Genomic DNA, 21,953 nt, shown 5'->3' on the forward strand with positions numbered 1-21,953 from the left:
TGGGAACCACCTTTAGGAAAGAGATGTCCTGCAAAAATGTACAGGCTTGTACTTTAGGAGACCCGTGGGAAGAGATATCTGTTTACTATGCTGGAGTATAACTGCCCTTTCAAAAGCTCCTCATTTAGCATCAGCTGATTTTTGTGTTTAGGTTATTGGTTTTTACAATTACTCGTTGATTATTTTATCTAATTTCTGGACCGCAAATCCAGGTCTCTGTCATGGAGCACCAGTTTGCTTGGTGTTTTGTCCCAGACCACAGCTCCTGGTAGTTTACTTTATGGGGAAGCTTTTTCAGACAGAAAAGTTTTCTTCCTGTCTGACTTCTGTGTGTCTAGATAGGTCCCAGCTGTCTTTGGCTTCCCTCAATGGGCTAGTGAAATTGGGATGTCTGCCTGTCTAGGGACTTGCAATCCAGGGGAGAAGCTCTAATTACGGCATCGAGTAGCCTCATGTTACCTTTTTGTTCTTGTTTGGAGGACAGAGATTGGTGGTGCTGTGTGGGGAGATGACGAAAGAAGCGGGGTAGAAAATGCTGGTTTTCTTTTGGGCATTGATGAGAACATCTCAAGTTTGTTTCAGGTCTTGGAGTGGTTAAAAGCTCCTACTCCACCTCCTCTACACTGAACTGTGCAGGGTGGGTTTTGTGCTGTGGGGACAGGCTGGTCACTGTCGTGTCTTTTTGCAGCGTGCGACTGCAACGGGCGTTCCCAGGAGTGCTACTTCGACCCCGAGCTGTACCGCGCCACGGGCCACGGCGGGCACTGCACCGCCTGCGCCGGCAACACGGATGGGCCGCACTGCGAGCGCTGCCGCCACAGCTTCTACCGCCTGGCCAGCGACCAGCCCTGCCTGCCCTGCAGCTGCAACCCAGTCGGTGAGCACCGCTGCAGGCAGGGCTGCTCGCAAACTTCCATGCACAAAAACTACCTCTTCTTTCAGTCGTGCAGCTCATTGCAAACTCCGGGGTAAAAAGAGGGAGGGATTGTTTGGATTTATTTTTTTTTTTCTCTACATATAGGAAATGTTTATTGGGTTCTGTTTTGGTTTAAGTTATCCTTGGATCTAAGTGGGGTTAGGGTGGCAGGGGCAGATGGGTCACCTCTGCAGCACTTACTTCTTCGGATGTATTCTGAAAGAGATCTTTTTTTCCACTGTGTTTGTGTTACCCTGGATGCTCCCAGTACTAAAGAACTAATTTAAATTCTTAATAACCAAGATGATGTGAGTGGGTATTTCTGGAAGTTGTTCATGCTGAGAAATTGTAGTGAACTTTAGCTGCTGCATCAGTTTCTCCTACTGAGTATCCAAGCACTATAAATACAAACCAGTGAAACATTAAACACAAAAGGGGGTGGGGTCAGATAAAACAAAGTAAACTCAAAATATGTAGTTAAACTCCATTAAAAGAAACGGGGAGGGGGGTAATTCTGGCAGGAGAATAAGTCTTTTGTTGTGAAGGGAATCACTTAGCCTGTAAGGAGTGATCCCATAACTACACCAGCCCACAGCAAGTAAGGTAGAAGGACGGAAAAGGGTAACACGTAGTAAGATATGATGTGAGGTTTCAAAAGAGTAGCTGGCATAAGTCATTGCTTGCAGCATGCCCTAAAAGCAGCCAGGGAGAGGTCTGCCAGGGTGCATCTCCCATCTAATTTTGTCAAGGAGTCATTCAGTTGTGCAATTTTTGACCAATAAAGGCCCTTTTTTCTCTGACTGCTTTCCTAGGTCCTCGTGTTAGGCCTTATTTTAAGAATGGTTGAGGGTTGGTGTCAGCTGAGGCAGCTGAAAAGATGCAGGGAGGTGACTTCTCAGGTCTTTAGGGACAGCTTTCAAAGACCTTTATAACTTAGCCGTTAGCTTGTATGCCATGACACACTGACACTCAGGGTATGTTTGAATCTCCTGGCTATGTTTGGATTGGTATTTTTTGTCAAGTACTCTTTTTTTCCTAAATAATCCTAAGTGGGAGTGCAAAGGGGATTTGAACTTTGGCTGTATATGGTAAAGTTTTTGTGAGTTGTTCTGTCCCGTCCAGCTTAATCGTCTTATAACTCTTCACTTTGCTATAATCTTCTGGTGTGGATTGAAGTGGAAACAAGCAACTATTTCTGTATATTAAAATATTTTTCTCATGCTAGTTAACCCTTACAGTGCTGGCAGCTCCGAGACAGACAGCTACATGGATGCTTGGGAGAAAGCATTTTGCCCACTATGGATTAAAGAAACCTACTACTGCTTTTTGTGCAAGACCACTTAAATGGAGCAGTAGTGAGGAAGGCGTCCTTTCAAAAATGAGGGGTTTGCTCAAGAGTTTGCTAGGATTCATGATGGCACATGCAGCCTTGCTCCAAAGAGGCAGTTTAGTCTTTAAATACAACTTGGGAATCAAGGAGGGAAATTGGAGTGTGAAAGGGAGAGGTCAGGAAAAGGGGAGATACTGATTAGGGGGAACACAAGGGATTCAGGGGATAAAATCTTGGAAATTACATGTTGCAGAGTAAAACATGGAATTGGAGGCATGCAAATGTAGTGCTGAGGATGAAGCAGGAGAAGGCAATTTGAAGTTAAAATTATATTTTATATATAAAAAGGTAGGTAGGAATAAAAGGCTGAATATAGTTTGAGAAGACTAGATAACAGTTCATCTGTCTAGAGCTGCTAGGAGAAAAATCCCTGTGAACTAGAGGCAGTCTTTAGGTAAGCTGTCACTCATCAGATGGAGGCCATGCTTCCCTCTTTCTTCTTCCTTATTTCTTGGCTGTGTTGTAAAGTTTGACTAGCTGATGGAGCCATATGTGAGTGCTAAGGTGCCTGTCCCTGCTGTCCCCACAGGCTCCCTCAGCACACAGTGTGACAGCTATGGCCAGTGCAGCTGCAAACCCGGTGTGATGGGGGACAAGTGTGACCGCTGCCAGCCAGGATTCCACTCCCTCTCCGAAGCTGGCTGCAGGTAAGGAAGATTGCAGATTTCTAAAAGGAAAACTAGGGGTTTTTTAAGCTTTCTATATGAGGCTCTTACTGAACTAATCTCTCTCCTGCCTCTCCCAGGCCCTGTTCTTGCAATGCTGCTGGCAGCACAGGGGAATGCAACGTCGAGACAGGGCGGTGTGCGTGCAAGGACAATGTGGAAGGATTCAACTGTGAGAGGTGAGTTTCTCTTCCCATGGCTTTGTTTCAAGAATGAAAAACATTTGAGTGAGGACCTGGGGTTAAGCATCAGGGAAATTAATTCTCTTTCCTTTGCTTCTTCAGATGCAAACCTGGATTTTTCCATCTGGATTCCTCCAATCCAAGAGGCTGTACCCCATGCTTCTGTTTTGGACACTCCTCAGTCTGCACCAATGCTGTGGGCTACAGTATCTATAGAATCACCTCCAACTTTGACTTTGGTAAAATTGAGCTTTCCTTTGTATTTCAGGTTGGGTTGTAGACTTGAGTCAGAAGTGATTAAAAAAACCCCAACTCTTTCCTTTCTGTGCAAGACCACAAACCTTGGGCAGGCAGGTCTAGGATCCCTCTTTTGGAAGTGCTGAAGCTACCTGGAGCTTCCATGTCTGCAGCTTGTTTGTTCAGATGGGGAGGAATGAATTCACAGCTCTGGCCTCAGGCACACAGTTATTGTACACCATGCAGGTGCAAGTGGGAATTGCAAATAGGAACCTTTTCTAGCCTGAGAGATGTGCTGACAAAGCAGAGTTTCCTCAGTTCTAGTACCAAATCAGGACTTTCTGATTGAGAGGATCAAAATCACTTTAGATTCAGGGTTTACATGGCTCTGAGTAAAACACAGTTGTGTTTCCAATGAGTCTGTAAGCCCAGGAAAAATCTGGTTTTTTCATACAGTTAGTTTCATGTGTATGCATGTTTTCATCCTGTGCAGTCTGAAAAGAACATCTTTTTCATTCAAATTCCACTGGAGAACAGTTCATACTCTCAACAAGTTGTAGGGGACTGCAAATAGGTAGGTTTTTCTGTCTCTGCTTAAGCCCTTTAGAAAAACTGTAGGGTTGTCTATCTCTGCTTAAGCTCTTTAGAAAAGGAGGTTTTGGACAAGTAGTTGTCAGAGGTTTCAAGTCAGCACTTGAGTTAGGGGCTTAAACTGGGAAGATGGTGTTTACTATCTAAATTCTTCTGCGCGGCTGCTTTCTGCAGCCTGTCAGTGCCCATGCACATTAGATTGACTGAGATGTGAACAACGTGACAGGATAAGTGTGTGCAAATCTCCATCTTCCACGGGTGTTAATTCTTGCCTGTCTGATTCTTCAGGAGAGGATGAGTGGCGTGCTGAGCAGCGTGATGGCTCGGAAGTCTTGCTCCAGTGGAGTGCCGACACTCAGGATATCTCCGTTATCTCAGACACCTACTTCCCCATGTACTTCGTTGCACCACGTAGGTCATTCTAAAAGCACGGTTTTCTGTGCTGCTTGTGCCGTTTGTGTTCTGTTCCCTAACTGTAAGGATTTCTTCCCCTTTCAGGCAAGTTCCTGGGCAACCAGGTTTTGAGTTACGGGCAAAACCTGACCTTCTCCTTCCGTGTGGACAGGCGGGACACGCGCCTCTCTGCAGAGGACCTGGTGCTGGAAGGGGCTGGGCTGAGAGTGTCGGTGCCTCTCATTGCCCAGGGCAACTCCTACCCCAGTGAGAATGTGCAGACCTACACCTTCAGGTACAGTGGGAGCAGCTGTCACCTGGCCTGGGCTGCCTTTGGCCTCTGAGCTCTTGAGGAAACAAGAGATCATTAGATTTAAACTTCTGTGGGTGATGTCGCAATAGTGCAGCGCTGTTGCAAGGGGAGCTTTTGAGAGGGTGCAGCTGTTAGCAGCTGAAAGCTGTGCTGATGATGCTTGGCTCTTCTCCCCAGACTCCATGAGGCTGCAGATTACCCGTGGAGGCCTGCTCTTACGGCATTTGAATTCCAAAAGCTTCTCCACAACTTGACTTCCATCAAGATCCGTGGGACATACAGTGAGAGAAGTAAGTCTCTGAGCAGAATGTCGCAGAAGAGAGGGCAAACTCATTTTTCTGGTGTTGGATTGCTTCATTGTAGGGCCCAGCTACAAACACTGTGGCAGCTTATTTGGCAAAGCTTGTGCCAGTAGCTTTTCACCTGGCATTCCTGTGTAGCATCTTCTCCTAGGCCTTCTAAAGAGGGTATGGGAAAGAGGAGTGTTGTCTTTGAATGTCTGAAAACTGTACACTTAAAACTGCTGTTTCCTTGCTCTAGACATGGGAATTTTGCTTTGTTTTATAGCCACTATCCTCCTATTGGTAAAAATACATAGTATAGAGTACTGAAGGACATGGTCGGATGTAGGAAGTTTACAACACTTGGCTTTAAGTTTGACTACACTGGAAATGGTTACATCTCTCGTCTTTCCGGGTCTTGCCTTGATATGACAAATGGAAAGGACAAGGTCTAAAGTGCTGCCTGTGCATACTCTGAGTGAAAGTTCTTCATTACGAAGATTTATAAAAATGACACGAATTAGATGCAAAAATTTGTCCTTAGGTATTGCTGGTGTGATGAAGAATTTTTGCAGAAAGATGCAAAGGATGAATTAGCTTTTGAGAAGGGTGGGAAAACTGCAAGTGTTTTCAGCAGGGTGGCCCTTCATGAGGAATGTGGGGTTGTGAAATGGAGGGGAAGAAAGGTGTGGAGCAAACATCCCCAAGTGCTATAGCCACTGCTAATATGTAGGAGCTGAGGCTCTGCTTAGTGCACTGGAGCTGCTGCAGTGCTGCAAACCCAGTGGTAAAAGTTAAAAGCCAGCTATGTTGTGTCTGAGCTCTGTTTTGCTCCAGGGGAGGGGCTGGGAGTAGAGGAGGGAAGTGCTGAAATGCCAGGGGAAGGAATGGCTTGAGAGAAATAGTTGAAGAGTTTGTCCTGAGGTGCGGTTTGCAGATGGTGTGTTAGAATTGCTAGAGACGTGGTCTGTTCCGTCTTGAAAGCCAGGAATTGGTTTTGGTATTTGATTTGGAAATGGAAACCACACACATGCAAAATACAACTTAATTTTAATTGACTGTACTTGCTCACCTGCTGTTCTCAGATTCTTCTCTATATTGTCATTCTCCGCTTTCCTACCCCACATGCTCTCTCGGTGAGCTCCAGTGCATCTTTTCTCATCTCTCTAAGCCTTCCTGGAGGGTTTTGCATCTTGATTCACCTTACCAGCTGCACCCACCTGTCTGTCCCTCATACTGTTCAGCTGTGTGTGGGGAAGCAGGGGTGACAGCCTCAGTGGTTACACGAAGTTTGCCCCTTGGTGCTTTCTAGGTGCCGGTCACCTGGATGATGTCGCCATCACAAGTGCTCGTCCTGGACCTGGTGTGCCTGTGGCCTGGGTGGAGAGCTGCTCGTGTCCAGTGGGGTACGAGGGGCAGTTCTGTGAGCGCTGCACCTCTGGGTACCGGCGAGAGACCCCAAGCCTGGGGCCATACAGCCCCTGCGTGCCCTGCGCCTGCAACGGGCACAGCGAGACGTGTGATCCCGAGACGGGTAAGAGAGCCTGAGCAAACAGGGAGCAGCAGGGCGATGGTTCTTCTTTTGTGGATTGGACAGGGAGGCAAAACTCATGTCCTTCTCTATTCCAGGCATGTGCAATTGCAGGGATAACACGGCAGGGACTCACTGTGAAAAGTGCAGCGATGGGTTTTATGGCGATGCCACGGCCGGCACAGCCTCGGACTGCCAGCCCTGCCCGTGCCCAGGCACCTCCAGCTGTGCCATCGTGCCCCGCACCAAGGAGGTTGTGTGCACCAGCTGTCAGGCTGGCACTACAGGTGTGTTCCTACACAAAACACCTTTTTCTACATCCCCATGCTTGTGGAAATGTGTCTGCTGCTAGTTCTTGTTCTCTGATCCACAATGAGTAGCTCTGAAAGCTGCTGTGTCTTCTGGTTCAAATCCTTCCTTCCTTCCTCAGCCCTATTTTTTGTCCTTTGTGAGGCTTGGGGTGTCACATATTTTTCATGCCTGTTCTTGAGAACAAAAGGCTGCGAAGTCTGACCATTTCTGTGCTGTATAGGAGAGCCATGCTGCCTTCCAGTAGAGCTCTGATGATGGTATGGTGTTGGGCAGAAAATAGATTTAAAAGAGCTAGGAAGGCAGGTCAGACTGAAATAAAATTAGAAGGTGCAGTTTGCCAGCAAGTGAGGCACTACAGGATGCTTCCTAGGAAGAGCAGGAAGGCTGCAGTGACTCATGAACACTGCCCAAAAAAATATAAAATCAAACTAGTGCTCAGCAATTTTAAGGTGTAATATGTGAACAGATATAGATTTTTTTTTCTTAGCAATAAGCTGTGAAGTCCCAGCATGAGTTATTAAGCAGAAACTTTTGTTCTGCCTGCAAACAGCAAGGAAGCCATAGGATGGCTGGCAGCCTTCATGCTTCTCTGCTGATTTTATGCTTGGCATAGCAGAGTCTAAAGTACAGAATACCTGTAAATTCTTGAGTGCTTAGGAAAGCCTCTGACCAAGCACATAACAGCGCATGGGGGTTGCTGTGAGTGCCACTGCACTGTGAACCAAAGCAGAGTCCCAGCCCTCGGTTCCCTTCAGCTTAGGTGTCTGTAGCAGCTTGTCTTTCTTGTAACTGTGTGATTGCAGAGGAGTTCCTCCTGTCTCACACCACCTTTTTGGGATGTGAGGAAAAAGGGGATTTGTTTTTGCAAGAACTACCTAAGAAATGGAGCTCATAACTGGCTGGGGAGGTCAGATCTGCAATAAGTATAGGAAGCTGTTGAATTGGATGCTTCAGTGGCTGCCTGTGGAGGTTTGGCAGGTCTCATTGGCAGAGGAGCTTCCTGGAGCAGTGATGCCCCACACAACTCTACCTATTCGGATTCTTAAATTAACAAGAAATTGCAGCAAATAGGCTTGGCTTAAAGGGATAGAAGGGCAAGGAAGAATGGAAATTGTTCATAATGCAAGTGAAAAATCAGCTTGAATTTAGAGATGAGGGATTTGTGCCTGGCCCCAACGGGAGGATGAAAGGGAAGAAGGGGATCCTGCAAAGGAGATCCCTGTGAGATGGCAGCAAGGGGCTTTCTGCTGCAGCACCCGTGTCTGTGTTGTGTCCCAGGTAAGAGGTGTGAGCTGTGTGATGACGCCTATTTCGGAGACCCACTGGGCAGAAACGGGGCCGTGAGGCCCTGCAGGCTGTGCCAGTGCAACAACAACATCGACCCCAACGCTGTGGGCAACTGCGACCGCGAGACCGGAGAGTGCCTCAAGTGCATCTACAACACCGCCGGCTTCTACTGCGACCGCTGCAAGGATGGCTTCTTCGGGAACCCCCTGGCCCCTGACCCCTCTGACAAGTGCAAAGGTGAGACTGGCTGCTTCTTGCCTTTAAAAACTGTTTTGTCCCCTAGAGCTGCTGTCAGGCTGTCACTTGTGCCTGTCAGCAGCAATGAGTGGCTTTACCCTGGTTTGGTTGTTTGAGCTTGCTGAAATCTTTGTGTTTGTGGGCACTTAGCGTTATCAAAGCAAAAGCATTGTGTGATGCAGGGGCTGGGTGGCCATGTGGTTTGGATGCAGGCCCGTTGGGGTAAGTACCAACATCACAAGGGATTTCTAACTTTGTGCATGTTTCTCCATACGTTTTTATTTTTGCAGCTTGTCACTGCAATCCCTACGGCACAGTGAATCAGCAGACGATCTGCAATCAAGTGACTGGGCAGTGTGAGTGCTTGTCTCACGTCACTGGGAGGGACTGCAGTGCCTGTGAGCCTGGATTCTTCAACCTCCAGAGTGGACGTGGCTGTGAGAGGTGAGGTTTCTCTTGGCTTGGGGCAGAGACCCTGGTTTTGGAGGGTCTGTGCTTACATTGTGGAGGAATGTGATGTTTGTCAGAAGTAACAGGTGTGCCTCTCCTGCTGTGGCTGGGAAGAGCAGTGGTCAAGGAGCAGCTACTAAGGCCGTACAAAAATTGCCTGACTTATAAATAGCTTTATAAAGAGCTAAATCAGGGTTTTAAATAGAAAACTGGCGCATGACTTTGTGACTGTAGCTGGGCCTCTTGTGTTCCTTTTTTAGTGCAGGCAGCAAGTGACCTTCCATGGTTCAAAAGCTCAGCGCCGCGCCTGCTGCATCTTCACAGCAAGAAAAGCGGCTTTTGGCAAATGCAAATGTTGAGCTGTGCTCCTCAGAGAGACACTTTGCCCCACGTGTCCCTTGTGTGTCACATCTGACGTCTGTCTGCCTCTCCCCCAGGTGTAACTGCCATGCTCTGGGCTCCACCAGCGGGCAGTGTGACATCCGGACCGGGCAGTGCGAGTGCCAGCCCGGCGTCACCGGCCGGCACTGTGACACATGTGAGAGCAACCACTTCGGCTTTGGCTCCGAGGGCTGTAAACGTAAGTCTGAGGGGCCACAGCGAGGCAGATGGGAAGGATGTTGCACACCCAGCCTTGCCTTTGCTTTCTTTCTGCCTCTGGGAAGGTATTTAGTCACCTTGTTCCTCATTACAGCAGAAGTTGGCACTTTTATGTCCACACTGTGATGAAATTTTATTTCTGTACTATATCTTATCCCCTTCTTCTTTTGTTACCTTTTTCTTGTCCAACTTACTAGATATCCAACTTAGTAGATGCCTACTTCTCATTGATATAAGTACATTCTTTGCATCTTGGTCTCCAACAGCCCTGTTTTCCTCATGTACACAGTTACTCTGCAGGTGTCCCCAGGTTCTGTCTTGAGGAGCAGCTGATCTTGTAAACATGATTGCAAAGCAGGTTGATCCAAATTTTCCTCATTGATATCCCTGCTTGTAAAGAGCAGGAAAACTAACTGCAGTTGGCTACAGTACAGTGGGGTAGAATGATGCTCTGTGGGAGAGGTAATAGCACCACTGAACACACACAGTGAATGTTGGATCCTGCTTGTGAGTAGAAGTGCTGCGATCAGGAGTCAGGTCCAGATGTGGGTTTGTGCCCCATAGCTCTTGCAGCTGTCTTAGGGTATTAAGGATATCCTCTTACCCTGTAAATTTTAGGGTATTTCTGCCTCTCCTGCAGTCTGACTGAGGTTTGACTTCCCTGCAGCCTGTGACTGTGATCCTGAGGGCTCGCGGTCCCTGCAGTGCCGGGAGAACGGCCACTGTGAGTGCAAGGAAGGCTTTGTGGGGAGCCGCTGCAACCAGTGTGAGGAGAACTATTTCTACAACCGCTCGTGGCCAGGCTGCCAGGAGTGTCCAGCCTGCTACAGATTAGTGAAAGATAAGGTAAGGCCAGACACTGCTGTTGGTACCACTGGAGATAGTGGCATGTGTCCACTTGTGCAGCATTCCGGCCCGTGGCTGTTGGTGGTTGCTGAAAGCAGAGAGGCTCGAGGTGCTTTGCTGTGTCATAGCTGTGCTCTGTTCCTCTCATGTAGGTGGCAGAGCAACGTCAAAGGCTGCAGGAGCTGGAAAATCTTATAGCAAATCTGGGTAGCAGAGAAGACACTGTAACTGATGAAGCCTTCGAAGAGCGGTTGAAGCAGGCAGAAAGAGAAGTCATGGAGTTGCTCCATGAAGCACAAAAGAGCAAAGGTGAGTTGACCTGATCAGACATGGACCAAGCAAATGAGTTCTTTGCCTGATGTTCCTGTTCCCTTTGGAGACAGCATGTTTTATTTCAATCCAGTGCTGTGCTTCAGGATTGACAGCAATTTCAGGCAGCATTGAGTCAGTGAATGTTTTTATCAAAACAACAGTGGCTGTGCTTTTATCCATGCTGGTCTACCAGCGGTCTTTGTTGTACATGGAAGTAAAGATCTGCCTCTAGCTCTGTATGGATGGAAGTCTTTTATGTGTTACTCTCTTTTCTTGATGCAAAGGAGGGTTTTATTTGTTAAACAAGCAGAAAACTTTGCAGTTTACTTATTATGCTTTAAATTTACTCAGACATCTTGGGATCAAGTAGTTTTTGTTGAGATATCATCAGCAATCAGAATGAAGGCTTCAAAATCCTGATGCCAAACTTAATTATCCCGCCGTAAGAGCAGAATATTCTGAAGAGTGCTGTTTCTCCTGTAAACTGTGTTTCAGATTTATTCTTGTGTTGTCACTCCTACCACGGGATGTCTGTGAGCAGGATGTTTGTCATGTCTGTGGCAGTGGTTTGTCCTTAGGGTCTCTTTAATGTATAAGATGATGCATGTTTTGGAAAAGAGAGCCCTGAAGAAGACTATTGACTTTGCAGTAAAAGATGTTCCCCTGGGAGTTGGTTCAGTGATTTCAGACCACTTTGGGAAAATATGTCCTCTGTGTGAAGCTGGTAAAAAGCTAATGTGCATCTAATGCTGGGATTTGCTTGGGAAGGTTCCTGCCAGTGAGAATGGTCACTTAAGCTTTTCTCAGCTTTAGCTTAGGTAGATTTATACTGCCTGCTTGGCATCCATGCCTAGATAATAGTTCCACATAAGGGGGTAGCAGGGTGGGGGTTGGAGAAAGATGAGGGAATAGATTTGGTTTTGTGGTGGAATTTTTGATATCTCTTTCTGTGTTGAAATTATGAATTATTTAATTTCATAAGACCCTTAAGATCAAACCCAACTGCTCTCTGCCCCTCAGCACTGCAAAGGTCACCACTAACCTGTGTTCCCAACTGCCACATCCATCCAGCTTTTAGATCCCTCCAGGGATGGTGATTCCACCATTTCCCTGGGCAGCTGTACCAGGGCTGGATGGCCCTTCAAGTGAAGAAATTTTTCCCACTATCCAACCAAAACCTCCCCAGGCACAGCTTGAAGCTGTTTCCTCTCATCTTGTCCCTCTTCCTTGAGAGGAGAGCCTGATCCCCCTGGGTGCACCCTCCTGTAAGGGAGTTGTGGATAGCCAGAAGGTCCCCTGAGCCTCCTTTTCTTCAGGCTCAACCCCTCCCAGCTCCTTCAGCTGCTCCTCATGAGACTTGTGCTCCAGACCCTTCCCCAGCTCCAGGTTCTTCTCTTACTAAGAGGATAAGGTAAATGCAAGAAAAACTACCCTTGCAAAAATCTGTGCACACCTGTAGAAGTTATTTTTGTTTCTCTGTGGTAGTATGTTTTTGAAATGTGTCAAATGTTCATGTTCAATACTTAAGATGTGCTGCAAGGTCAAGGTGTTTGACCAATCTTGATTTTAGAGTTCTGTGGGCTTCTAATTGCACTTTAATTCTTGGTAAAATTTTCAGCTTTTTGAAAGTAACTGCCTTGGTTTTGAAGCACCTACCTGTACTGGTGTGGGGAGTTACCTGATGGTCTAGAAATTTGGTGAAGTTTGGGTGCCTCATACATTCTACATATGAATGAGAGAACCAAGGCTCTATCCTGCCAGCTTTTGTCAGCTCTTTAGTTTGGGGAGAGTTTGGAGTGGGTTTGCTATTCCACACAGCTCCTAGCTGCTCCATATGGAGCTCCTTATGTCTTTCTTCCAAGTAGCCATTGTTGCCCTGAGTGTGGAAAAATATATGTCTGCACTCTTCCTCCATCTCTGCTTAATTTCTAGGAGATAAGGTAAAGAGAATTCACAAAACAGACATTTTGTACCCATTGAGGAGCAGCTCTGTTGTAATTTTAAGTCAATGAGAGAGGTAAAATGTGATTCTGAACACAAAATCTCCCATCAGAGTCAGTTCCAGCACCCAGCGGGATTGTCTTATTAGCAGTTAATGGCTTTTCATTTCTCCTGGTGCACATTCTGATTATGACTTTGATCTCAAGCTAAGTGAGTTGTGAAATGGCTTTGCCTGGTTCCTTTTCAGTAGGGGATTAACCTACCAACACGGTGCCTGCAGTGGTAAGCTGCTGCTCCAGCTTCTCTTCCTGCTCTAATTAATTTTGCTTCCTCTCTTTTGTGTCATGTGTTTCAGACGTAGATCAGGGCCTCATGGATCGTCTCAGAGACATCAACAGCACCTTAGTGAGTCAACTGAACAGGCTGAGGAACATCCAGGGCACAGTGCGGGACACGGAGAGCCTGGCAGAGCAGGCCCGGGTGCGGGTGGAGGACACTGAGGACCTGATCAGCTTGGCTTCTGATATGCTGGAGAAGGCCAAGGCAGCAGCTGACAACGTGGTGAGTGTGCTGCTGAGATCCCACACAGCTGGGAGAGGGTGAGGGCCTTTCCTTCTGTGCCTCTGGTGTGTTTCTCCACTTGCTCTCTCCCTCATACAGCAAATTTGCATCAAGATCATGGGAAATCAATGAAGTTCGCCACTGTCAGTCACAGATTGTATCTTAGCCCAAACAACATAAAAAATCCAAAATTAATATTAGCTCCATTGTTTTTCAAAGGATAACCAGTGGTGGAAACTGCATGGACTTAAAAAAAAATACAGAGAAGTGAGAAGTAGTGTAGACACATCTCTAAGCATTTAGATCATGACAATAAATATTTAAAGCAAAGATGAATAAAAGATGAAAAAAGAGCTTTAAGGGATTTTTTTTTCCTTTCTGTTTCTTTTCCAGTCCATTACACCTCCAGAACAAAGCGGGGACCCCAACAACATGACTCTGTTGGCAGAAGAGGCCCGTAAGCTAGCAGAAAGGTAGGCTGTGGCAAGACACACTCATCGTGGCCCACATCAGAGCCCTGCTCTTCCCTACAAGGGGAAGCAGAATTTCATTTGCTGGGCAGGAAACACACACCCTTTTCTGCTTAAGAGACTGATGCTGTGGGATGATGGCTGTTTAGCACTGACAGCAGACATTACTGATGTGGATGACAGACATGGCAACCATTTTCCATTGCAAATGTTTCAGCATCTCCCATATATAAATCTGGGGGGAGGGAAAAAGAAAAAGTAAGAGAGAATATAGTCAAGAACTGAGGATAAAAACTATTGGCTGACAAATCTAATGGCATTATTTTAATTTTGTCATTTTGCCCAGGCACAAAAAGGAAGCTGATGAGATTGTTCGCACAGCCAAGGCTGCAAATGATACTTCCACAGAAGCATATCAACTGCTGCTGAAGACCCTGGCTGGAGAAAACCAAACTGCAATTGATATTGATGAGCTCAACCAGAAGTGAGTCAGTAACAGAAAACTGTTTTTATTTCCTGACTTTAGAGCATTGTTTAAAACTAAGACAACGCTCTGTATGCTTTGGATTTTGCAGGAGGTGATTTTCAATTTCTTAGCCTTTCCGCTCTCTTCCTAAGTTCCTTTCTACAAGAAATATTGTTACATAACTGGATCCTTGGGGATTTTTTAGGTACAATCAAGCAAGGAATATTTCTCGAGACCTAGAGAAACAGGCCACCAAGGTTCTTGCGGAGGCAGAGGAAGCTGGAAACAGAGCCCTGCAGATCTATGCTAATCTCACCAGCCTGCCTACTGTGGATTCCACGGGGCTAGAGGTACATGTGGGCACCATCATGTGCAGTATTTCCTGAAGATTGCTAGGTTGCTGGCATACCTTACATGTGCTCTGCTAATGTCACTGCATAAGGATGCTCTGTGGGGTTTTTGTCCATCTAAGCATAATCCAGCTTTTACGCAATTCTAACATTTATGCAGAAGATTTAAATGCAGAAAGCCACCTACATAAACCCCACCTCCCCCAGTTTCTGAAGGACAAAAATCTGAGTGAAATGTTTGCCAATCATCTTGGCTTGAATGTAGAAGTGGAAAAATTTACCACCTGTTCAGGAATTCTTTAACATTCATGAAACTGTGTGTGTGATTTCCACCTGCAGAATGAAGCAAATAAGATCAAGAAGGAAGCAGAGGAATTGGATCAACTAATTGCCAGGAAGCTAAAAGATTATGAGGACTTGAGAGAAGATATGAAAGGAAAGGAGCTAGAAGTGAAGAACCTCTTGGAGAAAGGGAAGACAGAGCAGCAGGTCAGTTCTGTGTTGTGCAGGCTTTTCTTCCCTGGAAAAAAAACAAACAAGGAAGACAAGTAACTTGACAGATGCAAATGATTTCATCTTACTCAGTGTTACTTATTGATTAAAAGGATGCTGAAGAATGCCCCCAGAAAGGAGATGCAGAAAGCTGTTAGAAGCAATGGCTTTGATGCTGTATGGGAGAATAGGAGATACTTACCAGATACAGTGTCCACTTTGTATTCAGAACAGTATTCCCAAAGTACATACACTCACCTGGTCTCAGAGGAAGCACTGCTGTTCTGGATGGCATTGTTGTTTGAGGCTTAACAGTGCTTTTTCATACACCTACACAATTGTCCTTCAGAAAGTGTGAATACATTGATGTCATGTCTCCTCAGACTGCAGACCAGCTCTTGGCTCGAGCAGATGCAGCAAAAGCCCTGGCTGAAGAAGCTGCTCGGAAGAGCAGTGGCACACTACAGGAGGCCAATACCATTCTCAGCAACCTGAAAGGTAAAGAGGAAGCAGTTGAAGTGAATCCTTCAATTCCAGTGTGACTTGGCACTAGGATATTCTTGGCAGGATATTCTGGTCAGAGAGGCACTGCTGTTGCCCTAATCTGAGTGTTGGGTCTGTTCTTTTGGCTCATTTTTCTTTAATGAAAAAACACAAGTGTTTTCAGGGACTGGACATTTCCTTTTAACTTCCTTATTTAACATCAGAAGATGTGCAATAGGGAGAGCTGACCCCAGTTTGCTCTTCATCCCTCCAGTATCAGGGCAGCAAAGCCTTGGGTAGCTTGGTCAAAGGAGCATCTCAAGGCTCTGCTTGGGAGCACGTGATAAGGATCTGCTTTGCCCCTTTAGACTTTGATAAGCGGGTAAACGATAACAAGACGGCGGCCGAGGAGGCTCTGAAGAAGATCCCTGCCATCAGCCAGACCATTGCAGAGGCCAACAACAAGACCCACCAGGCAGAGCTGGCCCTGGGCAATGCTGCTGCCGACGCCCGCGACGCCAAGGCCAGAGCAGATGATGCTGAGAAAATCGCCAGCTCTGTTCAGAAGGTGGGTCTGCTGCAGCTCACCCCACTGAGCTCCTGCTGTGGGACTGCATGAGCTCCTGTTTCAGTGTGTCCTGGTGAGCCCGTGTGCTCTCTGCTGTATTCCCCACTGCAAATGCAGAATATGGCAAGATAGGAAGTCAGTCCATTTTGATGAGAAGTATTGAAGGAAGTTCTGCACCTTCACCATCTTCTTTCATCTTTTCCCACCTGTTGGCTGCAGAGTGCTGCTGCTACCAGAGCTGAAGCCGACAAGACCTTTGCTGATGTGACAGGACTGGCCAAGGAGGTGGATGACATGATGAAGCAGCTGCAGGATGCAGAAAAAGAGCTGAAGCGGAAGCAGGCTGATGCTGAGCAGGATATGAAGATGGCAGGGGAGGTAAGTACTGCTGGCAGGTGACAGCAGTGGTTAGGAGCTGCCTTCTCCCTGCTGTCCTGGCAATGGAGGCTTTCCTCCTGTTCTCCTCTTGCAAAGACAGCGCTGTGTCCAGCCAGTATTCTGACTCTTCCAAGTTTTAAGTGGGAATGAAAAGGAGACAAGTCCTGGTCTGTTAGCCTAGGCTCCCTGCTGGAGTTTGAGAGCTACTTCTCCTTTTATTTTAACGAAATAAAAGTTAGTTTTCCTATTATGTTAACTAAAACTTGACTGTATCGCCCTTTTGATTCCATCCTGGTTTTTACTGCAAAATCCTGCTTGGTTTTCAGGGATCCCCATCCTGAAATATTCAGAAAACCAATTACTTTAAGATTGTCAGTTTTCTCCCCAGCCCTGTGATAAAGATCTTTGTACAGGATTGTTATCCTGGAGTGAGGAGGCAGTGATGTGATGACTAAGTGCAGAGGAGAGACAACAGTTCTGTAATCCCTCCACCTTTCTTGTGCTCTCGTTTTTTTTCATATCCTACAGGCCTCACAGGCTGCCCAGGAGGCAGAAGACAATGCAAGAAAAGCTAAGAACTCTGTGAACAGCCTACTCACTGTCATTAATGACCTGTTGGATCAACTAGGTAGGACTGTCTCTAATGTGATCTATGCCTTTGAGTGTTTTCCTGGTATGTGCTGGCTTTCCTGTCAGTATTGTTTGAGGAACCAGATGGATCTCTTGATCTCTTGCAATGGGGTTTGTGTGGTCTTGGCAAGGACTTTGGGTTTTTTCTTTCCCAAATAGCCTCAGAACTTGCTGGGCAATATTCTATGTTGGTTTTCTGCAAACTGAAGAGTTCTTGAGGCAGTGGAAATGTCACTCCTGTGGTTGGTCCTGTTTCAGATGCCGTCTCTACTGCAGAGATGGTCCAGTGGAGGTCTGCTGTGGGTTCAGCCATGTGAGCACCCGGGGTGTCAAAGGGGTTCTAATGCACTTCACTATTTACTTCTGGTTTTTCAGGGCAACTGGAGACAGTGGATTTAAACAAACTGAATGAAATTGAAGGTAGCCTGAACAGTGCCAAAGACCAGATGAGAGATAATGACCTGGACCAGAAAGTGTCTTTCCTTGAGAGAGAAGCCAAGAAGCAAGATGATGCCATACAGGCCTACAACAGGGACATTGAAGAGATCCTGAAGGACATTAGCAACCTGGAAGACATCAGGAAGACCTTGCCATCTGGCTGCTTCAACACCCCGTCCATTGAGAAACCCTGAGGGGGTGGGGGGAATCGCCCTGGTGAGTGGTGGTTCGGCCATGGAGTGCCTTAACACACATTACCTTCTCCAAATCCCCAAATCTTCGCTGCTCGCAGCCACTGTTTTCTTGTCAAATCAGGATAAGTTGAAAGGTTTTTGGTTGGGTTTTTTTTGTTTGTTTGTTTTTTGTTTTTGTTTTTTTTTTTTGTTTTGTTTTTGTTTTGTTTTGTTCTGGTTTTTTGTTTGGTTTTTTTTTGTTTTGTTTTGTTTTTTTTTCTTTTTTGTTTCATTTTGGTTTTGTTTGTTGGTTTGTTTGGGGTGTTTTTTTTTTTTTTTTTTTTTTTTTGTTTTTGTTTTTGTTTTTGTTTTGTTTTGTTTTGTTTTGTTTTGTTTTGTTTTTTTTTTGAGAAGCAAATTAATTAAATATCCGTCTTTGGGCATCAAAGGGGTTTTTTTTATATAGATTGTTTTCCTGAGCACTCCACCTTTGCCCCTTCCTCAGACACAGTTTCCCTTTGATTAGTGCAAGGATGAGAGATGCTCTGGACTCTTTATACTGTGGTTCAGAAATAACCATGTGAGCTGTATACAGCAAGGCAAAACTAACACAACTTTCTCTCCTGTCTTCTCCCTTTGACTGTAAAATCCTCAGTCCTGGAGCTCTTTGTCTCTATGAAGGAAGGGGATGGCTACCAAAGTATTACTGTAATGGCCAGTATAGCTGCACTCAATTCAGATCCTTCTTCCCAACTTCTAACCCTGTGAATTTATTTTTTTCATCATTACCTTAGTGGCCAATCCAACAGTGTTGGTAGCCTTTGACAAAATAGCTGAAGCCTCTTTCTGAAATGCTTTCTGTGATGATGCATCACTGTGAGAAAAAGGCAGCCTCTGATTGGAGCTCTTTGGGAAGATGGGATACTAGTGGAGTGGTGGGTCTTGCCAGCCCCACTTCTGTTCTCTGGAGGCGTTTTGGGTTTGGTCTGAAAGCTGCTACCTGCTGGGTAGTCCAGACTGCCAGAGTGTGGAAGCCACAAGCTGCATTCCCATCTGTTGCTACTGAATTTCCAGAAGATCTGGTTTTCTGTGCTTGGAATGTGACTGACAGATGAGTTTGTTGAAGCAGGACAAGTCTTGCTGAAGAGGAGAGCTGCCATCCAGAGAGCTCCAACACTGCACTGGCCTCCATGCTGAATGTCTTTGGGTGGGGAAGGAAGGGGGCACATGAGTGGAAACGGAAAGGTCTTTTCCTCCCCATCTTTTTTCTGAAGGAGGGCAGTGGGATTTTTATCTCTCCTGCCATTGCTCTGGCCTTTTGCCTGTTTTAAAGCTTGAGAGGAAGAGCTGGAATTTCCCAGTGCCCTCCTTTCTTTTTGCCTCCGGATCTCGCAGTCACCATAAAGCTACTGCAGCACAGGGACCTCAGGCCAGGCTCAGGTGGCAGCTCTGCCTTTACACCACTCCCACTGCCTCCCTGCTGGCTCCCTCCCCAGGCAGTGCTCACTGGTGCAGGGGGGGAGTGGCAGGGAGCCCCTCCCTCTCTCCCAGACCAGAGCATCCTCTGCATTCTCCTTCTTGCCTCCAGCCTGGCATCCCTCCCCCCTTTCCCTGAGATCCAGTATATATCTATCCTTAAACACTATGCAACTTTGTACGTTTGCGTAGCGGGGAAGAACTTATTATCTGACACACACTGGTGCTATTAATTATTTCAAATTTATGTTTTATGTGTGAATGTGATTTTTTTTCCGTTTTTTTTAAATCATGATTATAGTGTGAGGAAGTCTCTCGTGTGTGTGTGTGTATGTGTGTGTAAATATACTCAGCCATATTTCCAGAGTGGCACAGCCTGGCCTCCTCTATGTGCTTTCCCCTGTAGCCATTGGGGCATGTGCACCATGTATCGCTTCTCTCTGTATCATTCCCTTAAAACCTGGGATTTCTCCTAGCTGGGCTCCTGCTTGCTTCCCTCTGCCATATCCCCAGCACCCATCCATAACCACTTTGCCTGTCGGGTGGATGCTTTCCAGCCCTGCCTCCAAAGCCAGCCCTGCCCCCCACGATGCCTGCAGCACCCAGTTCTGTGTCCCTTGTCCCCTGGGATGCTGTGCCAGCAGTGGAACAGGGGCTGTGGTTTTGCAGCTGGGCTGTGAGGAGCTGTAGCACTGTTGGGACACCAGACCAGCACTGAGGTGCTCAGAGAACTGCATTTGGGGACATCTTGATACCACTGTGCATGGCAGGAGGCTTGGTGCAGACAGTGCTGCTGGGCAGGGCATGTTTGGTCTCCCAACCGCTGCATGGCTCTTGTATCCCTTCCCTTAATGATTGTGGGATTTCCCTCCTGCCTGGAAACACCTCTGGAGGAGAGCTCCCTGTGCCTTGCACGCACAGGGACATTGGGTTGCTCTGGGAAGATAGCTGTGACCACATCACCTCTGCCAAGGCTGTGAGAAGAGCAGATGTGAAGGTGTGCTCATGCCCTGGCTGACCTCAGGCCTAAGGTTTCCTGCTTTCTTGTGTTTTTTTTTTTTTTTTTTTTCTTAAGCCGTTTTTAACAGAATTTTATTTTTAAATAAATAAAAAAAATCTTTATAAGCGATCTGTTAATCAGTACTGCATTACAGCCATTATTCATTGTATAAGTCCAGTTATTTCTTTACATAATGTGATGATGTGACAGCTGCTGGTGGAGTGCTGGGTGTCATGGATGACAATGTGACATCCCTTCATCACCTTATTCCTGACTGTGGCCCCCTCAGTATGTGCCTTCACTCCAGCTTTTTTTGCCTTAATCTGTGGTCTTGCTGTCTGGGGCGGTGAACAAAATGCAACACTTGCAGTTTTTATGTATAAAACAGTATTTCTTATTTATAATAAAGTCTGAATATTTGTAACCCCTTATACCTGGGTATTCTGTTGAGTATTACTTCGTTTTTGGTGGTAGGATATTGATGGTGATGTGTCTCAGTTGCAAGATTCACCTCTTGCTCCTTAGACAACCTGGTTTGGTATGGAAAAAAGGGAGGAGAAACTCAGAAATGCATGTGGTGGGATACAGAGGGCAAGGATGATGGTTTTTCCTTATGTCCACTGCTCCACTGCCATGGCTGTGATGAATCTTAAGTTGCTAGTTTTCCAGGACCTAAAAACATACTGTGTTGTTGGTGCTGATGCTATTGGAGTGGCACTGTCTTCCTGGAAAGCCCTGAGGAAGTGGGGAAAGTTTATTTACATTGTAAGGGGAAAATCCTTTTTACTAAACAGGTAGAAAAGGATGGGGCTCCTGGGGAAAAAAAAAAAAAAAAAAAAAAAAAAAAAAAAAAAAAAAGCCTGAATAAACAAGCTGAAATTACTGGGAACTGCCACAAATCTGGGTACTCTGTGTTGCTCCTGGGTCCTGTCTCCCAGAGCCTGGGCTCAATTAAGCAAATTTTTCAGGACATACGGCAGTGATAAGAGATTAGGCTGTTCTGCATTCACACTTGTTTTACAGCTCCAGCTGGATTTCTGTTATTTTTCTCAGCAGAGGAAAACACACAGATCTCATTAACTTGCATCAGAGCTAATCCCATCTCAGCTGGTAAATTCTTACTATTTTTGCATGTCAGTTTTTCATTCTTCAGTTGTTGCTAATGAATTTGTTTTTTAAAATACAACTCTTTTTCTTGCCAATGTTTTTGTAAAGCAAATCCCAGCTGGTAAAATCTGGCTGAAGTTTCAGCTGGATTGTGGGGAGCAGTCAGGGGGCAGACATTTGGATAGTGGGACAGTTCTTATCTTGTATGGGCTGTAGGTTGACATGGAGCCTCTGACCATTTTGAGACAAAAATGTTTAGATTAGGAAGCAAGCCTGTGTCCCTTTTTTTATCTTCAGGATTTTTTATCTCCAGAAGTTTCTTGTGGGCATTGTGCAAATGTGTCTCACAGGTGATCTTGAAGGAGGATGAGCCTTGCCATTCATGTGGTTTTCAGAGGTAATGCTGGAGGATAGTGGGGGATGATGAGGTAAGAGTAACCTAAATAAATTCTCAGAAATCTGTTACAGGGAGGAGCAGATCCAGGGGACCATGATAATGGCTTACAGGATACCAAATTTTTCCACCAATATATTGAAGCCCAAGTAGAGATGCCCTCCTGGGATATCTGCTCAGTGTAGCCAAAACCTGACTTCAAGGTGGGTGAGGAGGCACCTTGCTGAGCAGTGACCAAGCCATGCTCTGGTAGCCTTTGTCCTTCAGTTCCCTGTGTTTGTTCCCACTGCCCAAGTTCAAGCCCTATCATCTCTCATGTACTCTCTGGAGAAGCAGGAGGCTGGCAGGGCCAAGGGGCCTGGTGAGCAGGTGGCAGTGGGGAGGGCTTGGACAGACCTGAGCTGGGTTCCCTCTCACTTGTGGGGAGGACAAGGTATTGTTACAAGTTAAAAAGTGCTGGGAACAACTGCCTGGAGGAGACAT

The 21,953-nt window shown here is 46.2% G+C and overlaps 1 protein-coding gene across 1 annotated transcript in view; it reads left to right on the forward strand.

Moving 5' to 3' along the window:
• Positions 1–20,391, forward strand: part of LAMC1 (laminin subunit gamma 1) — a gene marked incomplete at its 5' end in the record, with an annotated part of 66,173 nt that extends 45,782 nt beyond the window's left edge. Inside the window, 24 exons of the mRNA XM_083867397.1 lie at positions 689–877; positions 2,836–2,953; positions 3,052–3,150; positions 3,256–3,392; positions 4,270–4,392; positions 4,480–4,669; positions 4,865–4,977; positions 6,281–6,502; positions 6,598–6,786; positions 8,090–8,335; positions 8,626–8,779; positions 9,223–9,365; positions 10,053–10,231; positions 10,384–10,540; positions 12,840–13,045; positions 13,439–13,518; positions 13,862–13,999; positions 14,187–14,331; positions 14,671–14,820; positions 15,207–15,321; positions 15,675–15,874; positions 16,094–16,252; positions 16,781–16,880; positions 17,258–20,391. Of these exons, the coding sequence (XP_083723523.1) occupies positions 689–877; positions 2,836–2,953; positions 3,052–3,150; positions 3,256–3,392; positions 4,270–4,392; positions 4,480–4,669; positions 4,865–4,977; positions 6,281–6,502; positions 6,598–6,786; positions 8,090–8,335; positions 8,626–8,779; positions 9,223–9,365; positions 10,053–10,231; positions 10,384–10,540; positions 12,840–13,045; positions 13,439–13,518; positions 13,862–13,999; positions 14,187–14,331; positions 14,671–14,820; positions 15,207–15,321; positions 15,675–15,874; positions 16,094–16,252; positions 16,781–16,880; positions 17,258–17,514 (3,809 nt within the window). The 3' untranslated portion in view covers positions 17,515–20,391. The remainder of the gene's footprint in view (positions 1–688; positions 878–2,835; positions 2,954–3,051; positions 3,151–3,255; positions 3,393–4,269; positions 4,393–4,479; positions 4,670–4,864; positions 4,978–6,280; positions 6,503–6,597; positions 6,787–8,089; positions 8,336–8,625; positions 8,780–9,222; positions 9,366–10,052; positions 10,232–10,383; positions 10,541–12,839; positions 13,046–13,438; positions 13,519–13,861; positions 14,000–14,186; positions 14,332–14,670; positions 14,821–15,206; positions 15,322–15,674; positions 15,875–16,093; positions 16,253–16,780; positions 16,881–17,257) is intronic.
• Positions 20,392–21,953: the final 1,562 nt, after the last annotated feature.

The sequence above is a fragment of the Zosterops lateralis genome (assembly GCF_965231275.1).
Source record: "Zosterops lateralis genome assembly, chromosome: 9".
Lineage (NCBI taxonomy): Eukaryota > Metazoa > Chordata > Aves > Passeriformes > Zosteropidae > Zosterops > Zosterops lateralis.